This window comes from Carettochelys insculpta, chromosome 30 (assembly GCF_033958435.1).
Source record: "Carettochelys insculpta isolate YL-2023 chromosome 30, ASM3395843v1, whole genome shotgun sequence".
NCBI classification, from domain to species: domain Eukaryota; kingdom Metazoa; phylum Chordata; order Testudines; family Carettochelyidae; genus Carettochelys; species Carettochelys insculpta.
In genome coordinates this window covers 14403983-14421267 of record NC_134166.1, presented here as the reverse complement: position 1 = coordinate 14421267, position 17285 = coordinate 14403983, and the positions used below count along the sequence as shown (strand labels likewise).

General features: G+C 51.7%; 1 protein-coding gene across 1 annotated transcript; it reads left to right on the top strand.

Moving 5' to 3' along the window:
* Window positions 1-5370: 5370 nt before the first annotated feature.
* LOC142004074 (phospholipase A2 inhibitor gamma subunit B-like) lies at window positions 5371-8976 on the top strand. The gene is made up of 5 exons (XM_074981494.1): window positions 5371-5419; window positions 6120-6236; window positions 7206-7358; window positions 8137-8277; window positions 8714-8976. Exons 1-5 carry the CDS (start codon window positions 5371-5373, stop codon window positions 8974-8976), a joined length of 723 nt encoding a protein of 240 aa, XP_074837595.1.
* The last annotated feature ends 8309 nt before the right edge of the window (window positions 8977-17285 follow it).

The following is a 17285-nucleotide window of genomic DNA, read 5'->3' as shown; positions in this document are numbered from 1 at the left end:
GGCTTATTTTTCTGCAACCTTGGACCCTGTAGCCCAGGGTTTACCCCCTTGCCTACGCGCTGTAGCTGCTGCAGCGCGCCTGGTCGAGATGTCTGAGTCCCTTGTCCTCCGCTCTCCTCTCACTCTCATGGTTCCCCATTCTGTGGAAACTCTCCTTCTGCAACGCAACACTGCTCACCTCTCCTCTGCTCGCCTCACTAGGTATGAACTTTTGCTGCTTTCAGCCTCACATATCACTATTAAGCGCTGCTCCCGGTTAAACCCTGCTACCCTCCTTCCTTTACCTGTGATGGTGAACCCCATGACTGCCTTGCAACTGTCTCTGCTATCACTGTCCTGCGCCCTGACCTTTCAGATGTACCTCTCCCTGACTCTGACTTGGTATTATTCACTGATGGGTCCTGTTATAGAAATGACCAAGGCCACCTTCTTGCAGGGTACGCTGTGGTCTCTCTCTCTGAAACCATAGAAGCTGTGCCCTTACCCTCTGTGACCTCTGCCCAGGTGGCTGAACTGATTGCCCTAACCCGTGCCTGCTTTCTAGCCGAGGGGCTCTCTGCCACTATTTTTACTGATTCTCGGTATGCCTTTGGGGTTGTGCATGACTTTGGCACCCTCTGGCAGGCTCGAGGTTTTCTTACCTCTACTGGTACCCCTATCAAGAATGGCCCCTACATTGCCGCCCTCCTGTATGCAGTTTTACTACCGTCTGCCTTGGCAATTGTTAAGTGTACTGGCCACTCAGCGGCAGACACCGAGGTGGCAAAAGGTAATGCACTTGCTGATGCTGCTGCAAAACATGCTGCCACTATAAAACCTTCACCAGAAGCGTTTCTTGGTCCCCTCTCTGTCTCTGTAATGCCACCGTCCCTGTCTCATCTCGCTCAGCTCCAGGATTCAGCCCCAGAAACAGAGAAAGACTCCTGGAGTGCTTTGGGTTGCTCTTTGCATTCTGATTCCCTTTGGCGATCGCCCACCAGTACCTTTGTAGCCCCCCTCTCACTCTACCCGTCTCTAGCCGCCCTGCTACATGGTGTTTCGCATGTCAGCAAGGAGGGGATGGTCTCTGCTATGAGTAAGGTGGGGTGGTGGGCTCCCCATTTCAGCTCCTTTGCAACCCGCCACTGTGCCGCTTGTGTTACTTGTCAAAGCCACAATGTAGGCAAATCTGTAAAAGTAACACAAGGGTTCCGGGGTTTGCCTCAAGCACCTTTCCTACACTGGCAACTTGATTTTGTACAAATGCCCAAGTGTCAGAAATATGAATTCATTTTAGTTATAATATGTCTATTTTCGGGTTGGATTGAAGCCTTTCCCTGTCGCAAAGCTGATTCATTGTCTGTTGCAAAATGTCTGTTAAACCACATTATCCCTACCAAGGGAATTCCTGCCACTTTGTCTAGTGACCGGGGAACACATTTTACTGGAAAAATTGTTCAACATCTAAACCAGGTATTACATGTCACCCACCTGTTGCACTGCCCTTACCATCCACAGAGTGCAGGGGCAGTTGAAAGGCGAAATGGTGTGCTTAAAAATAAGCTGGCAAAAATCTGTAGTTCCACAGGGTTAAACTGGCCAGCTGCTTTACCACTGGCCCTTATGGAAATTCGGTCATCCCCATCCCAGAGACACAAATTGAGTCCATTTGAAATCATCATGGGACGCCCTATGCGAACAATGGCTACTATTACCCCAGTCCCAGACCTAAACCTAACTCACAGCACGCTCCTCCAGTACTGCAAAGGGTTAATGCAAGCTGTGAGCTCCTTCCATTCGCAGGTGCGAGCAGCCTGGCCGACGGAACCCACCTCTGCTGCCTGTCACACTCTTGAGCCTGGTGATTGGGTCTACCTGCGGCACCACCTTCGGAAGCACACCTTGGAACCCCGGTGGAAGGGTCCATACCAGGTACTGCTCACCACCCAGACAGCAGTGAAATTATCCGGCATCGCTGCATGGATCCACGCCTCACAGTGTAAGCCAGCGCCACCTCCAGGGGACCAAGCACCTCTGCAAGACCACGCAGAACCAGCTTCAACCCCAGAAGACAAAGAGGAACAGCCTGCAATACCTTACAATCTGCGCTCTCGTAAGGGTTGCCAGAAGCAGAGGGTAAGCAGACAGCAGGACCCAACAAACAAGAAGCAGTAGTGAGCCTAGCGCCTGCTGCCTGGTGGACGTAAAACCGTGACTGCGGTTCCCTCGAAAGGGGTTGTCGGAACCAGAAAGGGTCCTGCTTCCAACATGTGTCCTTTGAGAAGCTTAATCCTCAGCTACTGTGTCCTGAGGGTCTGGGGAATCCAGAGTGACAGTGACAATTCTTTCATCCAACAACAGGTGCAAATAGCCCAGATCCTGAATATTTCTAATTGCTGGGTCTGCAGCCACATCCCAGCTCACTCACAAGCTAGTATCCCCAACATGGCAATCCCTTTGAATTCCTCAGAGCTTGCTGGAGAACCCTATCCACTTAAAAGGACATGGAAGGAAAATGACACTTGGGGGCTGGGAAAAACATATGTTCCTAAACTTATAAGTGTGGTGAAAGGAAAGGGCCACTGGTGCTGGGTGTGTAATGGGACAGGGCTGAATCTAGGGAGGAGCAGCTGTCTCCAATACATCGTGTCCCATGGTGTATGGGACTATTCAAACAAGGTTGGAGAATGGCGAACCGGGTATGGAAAGATAAACTTCCTCTCAACCTGGGAAACTGGTTGTTTCAAGGAATCCTGACTATCCTATTTGGAATTCTAATAATCTTTGTGTGTTTTCAATTGATTTCTTGTTGTATCCAAAACTGCACAAGACACACCATCCATCAGGTTACCCCTAACCAGAGTGCTAATCTAATGTTGTTAAATGTCACCAGTGAAAGTAATGAAAAAGAACGATTGATGTATGGAATCCAGTAAGTCGTTGGTCATGGGCGTAGCCTTGACCAAAAGGGGGGATTGTGGAAGTATAACATTGTATAAGTATAACTTGTATAAAGGGACATGCTGGATACATTGTATATGAGAGGGCATGCCAGAACATGTTACAAAGTATCTGAGGGAGCACACGTAGGGACAGTTAGCTTTTGAATGGAGAAGCAATTAAGATGGAGCCAGCACGTCTAAGAAGCAGGCATCAGAATGGAAGGTGTGAAGGGCAATTAGTTAAGTTAACTGGAAGCTGTTAAAGGAGATTGTTAAGGGTGGCAGGTAATTGAAGATACCTGACTGGTCTCAGGGATCTCGAAGGGTGGTGACTAAAATCTTTTTCTTCTTTTGTCTGTAACTTCTCTGTAACTTGTTCTCCAAAAAACTGTATAAATTAAGACACACGAGCCCCACTCGGGGGGCTCACTTCTAAATGTATTAGTAGAGCAGCTTTGCTAATAAAACAGAGTGGTCTGATAAATTGTGAGTCTGAGTCAAACTTTGACAACGTCCAGCCCCACTGCTGTAACCTGCCAGCCCTCACTCACCTCCCAGAGCTGGAGAGAGAAGCCAAGAATCCCAACCACCAGTTTCAGCTCCTATTCCCCCTCACTGCTCTCTGGAAGGCAGGAGTTCTGCCCAGCAGGCCTCCCTCCTCCTGCATTAACTAGGCCCCATGTCCTTCTGGAACCAGATCTCCAGGGTCCTTCAAACCCTCCTCCATGTGCCCTGCTTTCTGCTCCACCATACTCGAGTGTCTCGATTCCCACCCCCACTTCTCTAATTACTGGATCCTGCTTCTCCAAAGGACAGGACCCAGGAATCTGGTCACTCCATCCCTGGTGCAACCCATGCCCACGTCCCACCCAAAGCTTTCTAGGGGGATTTGCTGTCACTTGTTCCTCAAGTGCAATTTCCAAGCTGGAAGGGAGGAGAATTTGTCAGTGTGCAGAGCCAAAAGGTGAACAAGGCCAGCAAGAGAAATAGAAACCTATAGATTCTTCCCGATGACACATGCAAACCCTTTAAAGTTTCTGTATTGCATCACAGCAGGCAGCTGAGCTTGTTCATAAAAAGAGAGACAGACAGCCAAATAGCCCAGGTACGGCAGGCCGGGGAGAGAGGTGGGTACTTACAGCTCTTCCACGCTGCAGAGTCAGCCACTGACTTGGCCACAGGCAAACGTTATGGGAAGGAGTATCTGGTAAGTGACACCCCACTGTGCGGTCAGTACTGTAACCACTAGACCCCACTTCCCTCCCAGAGCCAGTGGGGGGAGTCCTGGCTCCCACCCTCACTCCTCTGGCCTATGAATGCTTCTGAAGGCGACCGCCAGCATACAAACGGAGCGGCTGATGTGTGATGGGATGCTACGAAAAGAGACTCGTCAAAGGAATGGTCAGTTCTCTTCCCAGCAAGGGCAAAGAGTTGCCTCAGACTGACGGGAGGCGGTGGGAAAAAGCCACCCCGCTGCCACACCGGAGGAGTGACTTTGTTTTCCAGGGTGGGGGAAATCAGCTCTGTCCCCCATTTACCAGGGAGCAGAACAGAGCAGAAGGGTGGGGAAACTGAGGCAGCTGCAGAGCCATGGAAATGCCATGACAGCCCTGAAGTATGGGACGCCCCTGGAGGGCAGAGTGGGAGGAAGGAGGGCAGAGGCAGCCACCACCAAGAGGAAGGGGGGAATGTCTCCCCCCGCAGTTTATGGCTGTAGCAATGTGCTGGACCCTAACTGGGTGCAGAAGGTGTCCCAGCTGTGTGATGTGGGGAGAGACACCTCACCTCCATGTGCGGGAGGGGTTAGTACAATTCTTCCTCCCTCTGAAGCAGTGGGGGCCCTGACCTCTGGGGAGGGGGCTCAAAGGTAATTTGGCACTGGAGGAGGGATTAAGATTTGCCCTTGCCAGGGACCTGGAGATCGCCCTACCGTTAAAAGTGGTGTGTGGCTGAGAGCCACTCTGCAGAGGCCTAAAGTGTCCCAATTCTGGCTTGCAATGGCAGGGGATCACTAAGAGTGGCTGGGGCTTGTTTCCTGGTCCTGTTGGCACTTGCAAGGGAGATGTGGCGAGGCACCAGCCTAAAGCAAGGTTGAGTTAATGTCGCTCCAGCATGGTGCAGCCTGTTTTGTCTCCCTCTTACTTGTGGTTCTCGTATGTGATCGTTTCGAATCTCCAGAGAGTCGCCCTACATCGCAGCCCTCTGGGAGGACTCTCTGAGGTTGGGTTCTGATTTCTCTGTGGCTGGGTGCCATGAACTTACCAGCCACAGATCAATCAGAGGTGGGGCTACCACAGAAGCGTGGCTAACGGCTCTGAGGTTTCACCCACCGTGTTGACCAGCTGCACATATGATCTGAATTCATTTCAGCCCATCTGTGATAAATCCCCCAGCTGGAGGTATGGCTGCAACACACACTCCAGCACTGGCCTACTGCTTCCGCATCATCATGAAGACTTCTTTCTCCGTCTGCGTCCTGGCTGCTCTCCTGGCTACAGGTGAGCGGGGCTGTACTCCTACAGAGTACGATTGCCTAACTTCTCCAACATACAAGCAACCCAGAGCTGCTGGCCAGGTAAAACACTGTATTAAAGTAACCAAAACGCAGCCAGAGAATAACAGAAGAAAGCCTCTGAGTGAATAGTAACAATGAGAAGATTAGGAGGCAAAAGTTGCCAGGACAGAGCGGGAAATAATTCTGAAAATGGGAGGAAATGTTTATACTTTCCGTCCCCAGAAAGATGTCCTGAGTGGTTACATGTCAGCGCTGGCCAGAAACCGAGAGCATTTCCAAACAGGGTTGTCCCCAGGAGTTTCTCTTATAAGGTGATCTGAATCTCAGGACCAAGAGCTGAAAACAATAGCAAAGGCATTTCTCTGTGATCCCCAGCAGAGGTCAGTCAATCATTGCTCCTTTGGGATCAGAGAATCCTAGAACACCAGGGCTGGAAGGGACCTCAGTGGGGTCATCGATTCCAGCCCCTTGCCTAAAGTAGAACCACCCCTAATTAAATCATCCCAGCCAGGGCTTCGTCAAGCCGGGTCTTAAAAACCTCTAGGGATGGAGATTCCACCACCTCTCTATGTAACGCTTCACCCGTCTCCTGGTGAAATGGGGTCAATGGGGTAAGGTGCCCAGCTGGGGTCCTTTAGCTTCAGAGTCTGGAGGGACCCATCTTGTCCTCTTCCCATCTCTAGGGGCCTGTCTGCAGTGTGAAGTGTGTCAAGGCCAAGGAACTAGCTGCACAGGCAACCTAGAGACCTGCCCGTCCGGGCACGACTCTTGTGCTGTCGCTGTGACAGAAGCCGCATTGGGTAGGTGAGAGGGACCTGAGACTGCCATGGTGCTAGCCTTCCCCTAGGGTGGGGACATCAACCCAGATCTCTCCCCTGCTCCGGTTGTGCCTGGCCCCTGGTGCAGCTGCCCCACATTGTATGAAAGAGTCATACCTTCCCTAGCAGCCTGAAGGAGTTTTGCCTTTCCCTCCTACATACCTCCCAGGCCCAGCTGGACTCTTGGCATCTGAAGCAACATAACATGTTTTGCAAACAAGACATCTGCTCTCTTAGAGGCAAGCCACGGGGGAGCTGTGTTGCTTGAACCAGGTGTTTTCTGAGAGTTCATGTTCAAGGCCTGGGAGGAACAATGTGCTTTTACTAGAGATAGATGTGCTGAGCTAGATGAATTATAGCTGATTGCTTTTCTCATAATAATGTACTCTCACTTGATTATAAAAGCTATGGGAAAAATAAACTCAGGGCCTTCCGTCTTCAGAACTGTTGGTCCCCTGCTGTCAATTGTTTGTCTGTTTGTCTCATCCTTCGCGGCACCTCGCCTTTGGGACCTGTGAGAAAGAAATACAACAGCAGCCGAGTCCCCCATGTCCACTGGGCTCTGGGGTACACATGGAGGCTCTCCTCCCTCATTGGGCTTCGTGTGGGGCCCGAACCAGTGAGCGTCCTCCCACTGCATTTCCTGAATCAGCCCCTGCAGGTGGGAAGCGCCCAGTTGTTGAAGCCAGCCTGGGCTAGCTAAGAGGTGTGAGGAAACTCTTTGGCAACTAAACGAATTCATGGCTAGGGGTTTCAGGATCTAAATGGTGGATTTAGGTGCTGAAATCACTATGTCTAGCTCTGTGGGACCTCAGGTGCGTCACTTCCCCTTCTCCGTGCCTCAGTTTCCCTATGAGTGGAGAAAGAAAAATGGCACTTGGGTGTGTTTGTGAAAAGGGCAATGAGAGGGTGGGGTGGAAGGTAAATACATCTCAGGCTTCTTTTGTGCAGAGGGAGTGAAGGTTCAGCTCACCCTCAAGGGTTGTTTGCCCTCCAGCCAGTGTCAAGCCATCCCCATCTCTATGAATTTCGGGAACGGAATGACAACTAGGTCAGGCATTACCCGTTGCGTGGGAGACGCCTGCAGAACAGTCAATGTTACCGGTACGTCTCCCCATCTCTGCTGCTCCTCCCCCATGTTAGCATCATGATATTTGTCCTCCCACCCTCCAGGGGGCGCCCCATTGAGTAACACTCAGCCCCCTGGAGATTGTTCTCCCACCCTCCAGGGGGCACCCCATTGAGTTACACTCAGCCCCTGGGATTGTCCTTGCACCCTGCAAGGGGCGCCCCCTTGAGTTACACTCAGACCCTGGGATTGTCCTTGCACCCTGCAGGGGGCGCCCCCTTGAGTTACACTCAGGCCCTGGGATTGTCCTTGCACCCTGCAGGGGGCGCCCCCTTGAGTTACACTCAGGCCCTGGGACTGTCCTTGCACCCTGCAGGGGGCGCCCCCCTTGAGTTACACGCAGGCCCTGGGATTGTCCTTGCACCCTGCAGGGGGCGCCCCCCTTGAGTTACACGCAGGCCCTGGGATTGTCCTTGCACCCTGCAGGGGGCGCCCCCCTTGAGTTACACGCAGGCCCTGGGATTGCCCTTGCACCCTGCAGGGAGCGCCCCACAGAATGACCCTGAGCTCTGGGGGTGGTGGGGGGAGCTCAGCGAGCAAGGTTCTAGGGTGCTCCCCAGGTGTGAACCCAACTGGCCTCACCCAGAGCAGGATCCAGAGCTCCCTGCCGCAAACCTCTCCCCTGTTGCTGCTGCAGCCAGCAGCCCAGAACTGCAGCTCCCCATTCTAGGACTGAGCTGGGCATCCCCCAGCCCAGCCGTCTCCTGGGCCTCATCCCCCCCCAGTGACAGTCTTAGCTCTGCTCCTCCCCAGTGCCTGCACCTGACACCACACCCAATGGCCGACGGTGCCCAGCCTGCTACGCTCTGCCCCCTGAGCAATGCCAGGAAGAGACCATCGATTGCACCGGTGCCGCGACCCAGTGCATCCACCTGGCTGAGACAATAACAGCAGGTAACTTCTGCTCATCTCTGCTGGGTTATTTCCCCTTCGGTATTCTAGCCCCCAGCTGGTGGGGTTAGGTGGGGACTGCTGGATAAGGCATCAGCTGCAGATCAGGACACCTGGGTTCTGTTCCCAGTGCTGGCTCCTGTGTCTTCTCCTCCAGTTGCCTGAGGTCCTTCTCCATCCAGGGCCTGTCTCTACATCTGTCCACGAACTTGTTGTAATAGCCACTGGCTTAGTCTTGGAAGCTCTTGCTGAGCTAGCTGAGCCCTGTGGCTAACACAGGCCCGATCCAGTCTGGGTGCTGTGCAGTCGGTTCCTTGATCAGGCAGAGAAGGAGGCGGTGGGGCAGTTTGGTGGGGCTCCGAAGAGGGGGGCTGCCGGGTTCTCAGCCAGCTCGAGGAGCAGAGCTGCTCCCCTGACACCGCTTTCTCCCCCCACACAGAGGGAAATCCGGTGCCGATCCTCATGAAGGGCTGCGCGTCTCAGTTCCTGTGCAATCAGATACAAGTGGGTGCGGTGGCTATCGCTGGCCTCGGTGCAAATATAACCGAGGTCAAATGCACAGCAGCTTCCAGAGCAGCGGGCAGGGCCCTCCCGACCAGCCAGGCTCCTCTCCGCCCTCACTGCCGGGATCCACATGTGGCGAAGAGCCAGTTGGCAGCAGGAGACGTTCAGCCTCCCTCGGGGCAGCCTGGGCAACGTTAACCATGGCAAGCGGAAACCGAGAAAGGAGATTAACTTCTACTGCCTGGGGGAGCTGTTTGCATTTGAACGGAGCTGTTCCTTGTCTCACCTACCGCGATTTACCCCCGATCGGGCCTGGATCGGGTCTTTAAAGGTGGCAGAGGGGAAGAGCCGCTGGTGTTTTGCCATTCTCCGGTTGGTGTTTTCTCAGAAAAGGGTTTTCTATCAATCATTACTGGGCGTGGTTCGCTGTCCCCCCTAGACCACTGACAGAGAGAAAGAACAAGTCTCCTCTGCAGCCTTAGCCGAGAGCCAGCCGGCTTTCAGCGCAAACTGGACAGGCGCCTGCAATTGCGTTCCAGAGATACCTGGGACAAGTCCACCTGTCTGTGGTGACAGCTGCACCCAGCGCCCCACCAGGGAAAGACGCAGCATGCAGGGGCTGGAGTGGCAGCATCTGAACCAGACATCTCAATATTAACCCCCGTTGTGGAGTGCGGGGTTGGTCTGGCACAAGTCTGCCTTGGTCTAAAAGTCTTGATCTGCTAAACGACATCTCGTTGGACTGCACATGCTGTTGCTGTGGGGGACGTTACGAAGTTTGCCTGCATATGTGTCACCAGGCCCATGGATGGGGCACCAGGGGGTGGTACAAAGGGGGCAGTTACTCAAGTACTTGGTGATCCTACAGGGCCTGGAGTTCCAGTCACTGCCGAAACTGCGACCAGAGCCCTGGGCTTGTTAGAATCACCTGCGGAGAACCACCCAGTGTTCCCTGAAAGCCGAATGCTTGGGCAGCCGCCCAGAAGAGAGTCTGCTGATTAGCAGAGCGCCCGCATCTGGCAGCGCGTGTCTCTGCTGGTGGTACACGTCTGCTCAGGCCTCGGTGCACAGAACAACATTTTTTCTGCCCTTGGCTAGCAAAAATTAGAGAGAACCTTGCTGCAGAATCCTGCCCCACTGGCTCCAGCCCCTCCTCCTCTCCCTGAGGCCCCGCCCCTTCTGGGAACACAGAGCCAACCCCACACATTACCCACGGGCCGGCAATCCCATCGGCTGCCCGATGTGTTACCGAACTGTGTTGTGAGGCTGAGAACATCCACAAACAGCTTTTCAGGGAGAACAGGCCCCAGGGTTACCCCACAATCAAAAGCACTCAGAGATAGCACTACCCCCAAAAGAATCAGCTGGCCTGTTTATCCCTCAGGGTGAGAATTTGCTGATTTATATCCTCCCTCTCTGGTGTGTTAAGCTCAGTTTGCAGCTTCTATTTATTTGGGAGTGTAGTCTGCTTTGAGCTCTTCACTATCCCTTGTGATCACGTAAGATTGGGTTTTTGTCATCAATAAACTGGTGTTGTTTTCTCTAACACCCGTTTGGGTACTTGGAAGGAGGTGAATTTCGTGAACATGCCCAACACGTCTCTGTGCAGCACACAACACACAACACTGCCGTTTGTGGGTCGCACTCCCCGGGGGGCAGACACCAGAGTGTTGGGCAATTCAGGCCTTTTCAGCTGAGTCATCCGCCCACCAGAAGTGAATCAAGTGTTCCTGCACTTGGATACATCCTGGCCATCAACAGATCTCACTGTAATGGCATCTTCTCACTTTGCCTAACGTTAGGAGTGTGGTCCATAGTTCCTGCGTAGTCTTCACTTTGCTGAGCGTATCAATCTGCTGTTAAGCACTTTCCTTGCCATCAGGGCAATCAAGTTTGTACGAATTGTTATGCTGCAGTAATGGGCCTCAGCTTCTTTACAAACTACAGGTTGAACCTCTCTTGTCCAGAACCCTCAGGATCTGACTGGAGGCAGATGAGAGAATTTGCCAGAAGATGGGAGCTCAATATTTTCTAGCACATTACCAACACTTAACTGCTTACTGGGCTCTTAGAAGACATTTAGGGGTAAAATACAGCTAAATAACAGCACAGAACCCTGAGAGCCGGGACTGGGGGCTGTAAACAAACTCTATGTGACCACAGAAAACTTGGCCACGTGATAAGTGGTCGTCCAGCTAACTAAATTTATGGAATACGGATGTTGTTGGAGGAAAGAGTTCCTGATTAGAGATGTTCAACCTGTACCCCAGGTAGGTACTCATACATGACACTAAAGTATTTCCCAAGTGACTCCACCAAATGGAAGAACTTACCATTATCTTCAGTGAACAACTTACCCAACAGGAAAACCACATTATTCTTTGCCAGGAAGAGGTTAACTGAGACCAGAAGCTCGAATCTGTTCATCCAGTTCCGGGGTTCTCCACTGTAATGAGCTGGTATTCTGTGTCTAGGCATTTATTCATCTTGAGCCTTGGCTCAACATCCATCCATTTGGAGCAGGTTATAAAATAGCCAAGTGACTTTTCATCTTGCTGCAGAGCATGAGCTCAGTTAGGCCAGGAACTGTGTACCTGGAGAGAACAAGCAATGGTTTGGCATTCTTGCAAATATTTTGCAACACAAAGAGAACACCTTGTGAATTGAGTTCAAGTGAATTAACTGAGGCCAATTCTGTTTCTCACCATTCTTCAGCCTCTCTTGTAGTGTCTTCTTTTCACATAAGGCAGGTTTTTCTTTGTTCATACTCCCTTTTAATGTGAGCCATATTCTTCCTTATTACCCTCCTTTACGAAGCCAGGAAAACAGGACAGTTTTCCTCCACCTTCATCTTAGTCTCTTTCCTTGTCCTCAGGCAAAACTACTGGCTTTAGGGCTTCCATCATTTGCTCTTTGCTCTTCAGTTTCTCCTGCACTGGGAACAGACAAGAAAGCAAAGAGAATGTTGGGAATCCTCAAAAAGGGTAGCGAGTAAGACAGAAAACATCTTATTGCGCCTCTACAAATCCATGGTATGCCCATGTATGTTCTAATCTAATGCATCCCCTCCTGTTCCTAGCCCAGTGTGAGGTTCTTCAGCATAGAGGAAGCCTTGTGATTTCTTACAGAACTGGGGGAGACTAGGCCTGAGGCTCCTGGGTGTGTTCTGCGTTGTGTATGATAGAATCCTAGAGCTGGAAGGGACCTCAGGAGGTCATCTAGTCCAGCCCCCTGCCTCAAGCAGGACCAACCCCAACTAAGTCATCCCAGCCAGGACCCTGTCAAGTCGGGACTTAGAAACCTCCAGGGATGGAGAATCCACCACCTCCCTAGGCAACGCATTCCAATGCTTCACCACCCTCCTGGGGAAGTAGTTTTTCCAAATATCCAACATACACTTCTCCCTCTTTAACTTCAGACCATTGCTCCTTGTTCCACCATCTGACACCACTGAGAACAGTTTTTCACCCTCCTTTTTAGAGCTCCCCTTCAGGAAGTTGCAGGCTGCTATTAAATCACCCCTCAGTCTTCTCTTCTGCAAACTAAACAAGCCCAAATCACTCAGCTTCTCCTCATGGGTCATGTGCTCCAGCCCCTTAATCATTTTTATTGCCCTCCGCTGAACCTGCTCCAGCACATCCACATCCTTTTTATACACTGGGGGCCCAGGACTGAACACAATATTCCAGAGGTATTAATGTGTGTGCACCTCAGACCAGACCCACTCCGCCAAAGCACGCAAAAACCACAAAACAGGATCACGGTTCAGCAGCCCCTCTTCTCTGCCTGCAGCCTGCAGCCTGCAGGCTGCTTCCCGCTTGGTCTCTGCTGAGACCCTTCTGGGGGCAGAAGGCACCTCCTGGCAGGAGCTAAGAAGTTCTCCCTGCATGCCGCAGCGTGTAGCCCACAGCTTGTAGTTGCCGGGATGCTGCCGAAATGCACTGGCCCTCGCGCTTCAATAAGAACGGTCATAATGAGTCACATCAAAGGTCCATCTAGTCCAGTGTTCTCTCTTCTGACAGCGGCCGGTGCCACATGCCCCAGAGAGAACGGGCAGAACAGAGAACCCTCAAGTGATCCAGCCCAGGTGGCCCATTCCCAGCTTCTGACCAACAGAAGAGCCATGGCTAATAGCCACTGACGGACATAAGTGCCGCGCATGGTTTGAAGTTACAGAGTGGAGGTGTTGGTGGGATGTTAGGAAAAGCTATTTCACTCCGAGGCGGGTGGTGGAGCACTGGAATGCGTTACCGGGAGGGGTGGTGGAATCTCCATCCCTAGGGCGACCGTATCTCCCTGTCCCAAATACGGGACAGGGAGATATGTGGGTCGGGGCAGCTCCTCCCAGCCCCGAAGGAGGTGGGATCTGCCAGCGATCCCCCCGAGTCCTGGGGAAATGGCAGCTGCCCACACTCCCCTGGGTTCCCCAAGGCTCGGGGAAGTGACTTCCGCCAGCAGCTGTGCCTATGCAGCTGCTGGAGGAAAATGAGGATGGGGGGACACCCCAAATCCAGGACAATTCATCCCAAATACGGGACCGTCCTGCCCAATATGGGACAGATGGTCACTCAACCCATCCCTAGCGGATTTTAAGTCCTGGCTTGACAAAGCCCTGCCTGGGATGACTTAGTTGAGGGTGATCCTGCTTTAGGCTGGGGGCTGAACTCAATGATCTCCTGAGGTCCCTTCCAGCCCTGGGATTCTCTGAATTCTCTGAATTCTAGCTCTTTTTCTGAATCCTGTTAAAGCCCTGCCTTTCACAACATGCTCTGGTTCACTGCGCATTGTGTGAAGAACTATTTCCTTTTGTTTGTTGTAAACCTGCTGCCTATTCATTTCATGTGATTACTTCTAGTTCTCGGGTCCTTATTTACTTTCTCTGCCTCAGTCAGGATTTTATAGACTTCAGTTGTCTCCCCAATTAATCTTCTCTTTTCCAAGCTGGAAGCACCGGGCTATTAAATCTCTCCTCATACAGAAGCCAAAGTGCCAAACTTGTCAGGGACTTTCAGTTCAGACCTCTCCCTCTGTAATCTTCAGGTAAAACCCTTTTGTAGGAGAATAGCTACTTTCAAATCCCTTATTGCCTGTCCGGGAGGTGAAAATGTTCCCTCACAGGTTTACCCGTATTCTGATTCCTGATGTCAGATTTCTGTCCATTCACCTTTGGCACAGGCTGGCTGATTGTCCAGTGTGCCTGGCAGAGGGGTCACTTCTGGCACACCAGGTGTGTGGGTTACACACACACAGAGTTTATCCCTCATCCTGGGTAGCCACTTGCCACGCGTCTCTGCTCCCACCCTGCTAACCATCAGTCACTGTCCTCTGCCCTGCCGTCCGCCTCTCGCCTGAGACCTCTGCACACCAATCTCTTTGGAACATTGCCCATTTCAAGTGATTTCAGCTCTCCTGGGACAATAAAGAGGCTCCTTACTCTAGCCTGTTTACCTCTGTTCTACAAAGAGTGGGGAGAAGCAGGCTGAACCAGTCACACAGCGCAAGGCTGAGGCCATACAACCTGCAGCATGAGAATCCTGCCCACCTCGCCTTTTAATCTCGCCAGGCTGACATTTGAGCCCTTGTCCATGGGATGAAATTTCGGCTGAGAGCGTCTCATGTCTGACGAAGCGGGTCTTGGCCCACGAAAGCTTATGCTCCAAAATATCGAGTAGTTTATAAGGTGCCACAGAATTTCTCGTTTTTGCAGTTACAGACTGACACTGCTCCCCTTCTGAAACTTGACTCTCTTCTCTCCGTCTTTTCTGTATTCCCACAAAAATTACCAGCATTGAACAACTCCTGCATACTTAAAAAGATGGGCATCATATCCAAGGGCCTGACAGTGAAAAACCCATTACAATCAATGTATTTCTTTGATTACAGTGAGAAACTATGTCACACACTTTGTAAGAAAAACTACCTCTCTGTTACCTTTCCAGGAGTGACAGATGACAGGACAAGGAGCAATGGTCCGATGTTGCAGAGCGGGAGGTTTAGGTTGGTTATTAGGAAAAGCTATTTCCCCAGGCGGGTGGTGAAGCACTGGAATGTGTTGCCTAGAGAGGTGGTGGAATCTCCATCCCTAGAGGTTTTTAAGTCCCGGCTGGACAAAGTCCTGGCTGGGATGACTTAGTTGGGGTTGATCCTGCTTGAAGCAGGTGGCTGGACTACATGATCTCGTGAGGTCCCTGCCAGCTCTAGGATTCTATGATTTCTAAACCAGTGGTTCCCAAATTTTTCAGCATTATGCCCCCCCTTTTGATTTTTGAGAAACCCTTCCACACCCGCACCTCTTCCTTACCATCATCCAACTCCCCCCTTTTAACAAAAAAATCAGTTTGTAACTTATAATAAACACAAAAACTCGATATAAAATGTTTAAAATTAAAAACAAGCACAAATAGTTTTTCTTGGCCCTTTGCAAGTATGTGGTGCAGCCCCAGCTGGCCAGCTGCCGGAGCCCTGTGCCAGCCGCTGGAGCTGCCCACACCAGCCACCCGCCTGCCTGAGACCTTTGCTGCCAGAGCTGCAGCCGGCCACCTGAGCCCCGCACTGCCAGAGCTAGCCACATGCTCCAGCTGCCCACGCTGCCTGTCTAAGCTCCATGCTGCCAGGGCCAGCTGCCCTCCCACCAGCCCAAGCAGCCCAAGCCCCACTGTGCTGGGGCCAGCCACCCGCCTGCCGGCCCAAGCCATGCACTGCCAGGCCCAGCCTCCGGAGCCCCACGCTGCTGGGACCAGCTGCCCAAGCCCTGCGTAGTGGGGGCCAGCCGCCAGCCTGAGCCGCCTGAGCTCCACGAAGCAGGAGCCAGCGGCCCAAGCCCTGTGAGTCCTACAAGCCGGCCACCTGCTCAAGACCCTCCCCTCCCTCAAAGCCAGGCACCACCAGCTCTTACCGCATCCTTGTCACCTGAGCCAGACACCCCCAGTCTCCCCATCTAACCCCTCCTCCTCCTCCTTCCCCTCCCCCCAACCCACACTCTCTCACTCTTGCAGGAGGCAGCTCGCTCCACATGGGTCTTTGCCAGCTGCCTGATTTTTATAGCACCTGTGCTGGGTCACCCATGTAAAAAGGCAGGGGCTGAGAGCCGGAAGCAAAGGTTGACTCTTTCTTCAGGTGGGGGAAACCATGTTCTAGACAAGACAGGAGCAACTGAATTTGCATAAATACAGCCAGAGTTTCTTCCTCTTTTTCCAGCTCTCTGCTGCAGAAGCACAAGTTCTGCTTACATAAGACTTCACTTGCATACCCTTTTTTTCACTTTTCAGCAGGTTTGGGCCACATTCTTTTCATCTTTGTCTCTTTCTGGTTTAAACTTGGTTTGTTTTTGACAGCTTGAGATTTCAGACCAGAGCATTACCTTCTCCCTGGTCTTTGCCGAAAATTGTTTGTGTTTGGATAGTTTGGGCTCAAAGCATTTGAGGGGTTAGGTTGAAATTATTCATATTTGGCCAAGAATTGTTCACTTTGTAGCCAAAACGTGTTCAGTTGTTTAGCACTTTTCAACTGATGTTATTTTGTATTTTGAGCTTGACCCATATCTAGTTTTTGGCTGAACTTTCGGCTGCCTGCAGTGCCCTGCCAACAGTTTTATGACTGTCGTGTCTGGGGGGAAGTCTTTGTGGGGAGGGGAGAGGTTGGCAGATGACACCTGGCATTGCCTCAGGGTGGCGATGGGAACCCAGCTGGGATCTTGACCCAGGGGAGGGAGCTGGAGTTGATGGTCAGAAGGCGATGCTGTTGCAAAAAAAGCAAACAAAATTCTGGGATGCATTAACAAGAGTGTAGTGAGCGAGACACGAGAAGTCATTCTTCCACTCTGCTCTGCGCTGATCAGGCCTCAAATGGAGTATTGTGTCCAGTTCTGGGCACCACATTTCAAGAAAGATGTTGAGAAATTGAAGATGGTCCAGAGAAGAGCAGCGAGATTGATTAAAGGTCGAGAAAACATGAGCTATGAGGGAATACTGAAAAAACTGGGCTTGTTTAGTTTAGAAAAGAGAAGACTTAGGGGAGACGTGAGAGCAGTTTTTAACTACCTTAAAGAGAGTTACAAGGAGAAGGGAGAAAAATTTTTCTAATTGGCCTCTCAGGATAGGACACAGAGCAATGGGCTTAAACTGCAGCAAGGGAGGTTGCAGCTGGACATTAGGAAAAACTTCCTACCTGTCAGGGTGGTTAAACACTGGAACAAGTTACCTACGGAGGTTGTGGAATATCATCACTGGAGATATTTAGGAGCAGGTTAGATAGACATCTATCAGGGATGGTCTAGAGGGTGCTTGGTCCTGCTGAGAGGGCAGGGAACTGAACTCGATGACCTCTCAAAGTCCCTTCCAGTTGTAGTGTTCTATGATTATCATAGAATCATAGAACTGGAAGGGACCTCAAGAGGTCATTGAGTCCAGCCGCCTGCCCTAAGCAAGATCAACCCCAACTAAGTCAAAGGCAGCGGCAGGTCCTGTGACTTTCCCAAGGACATGGAGCCATTCGTAGAGCTGGAAAGA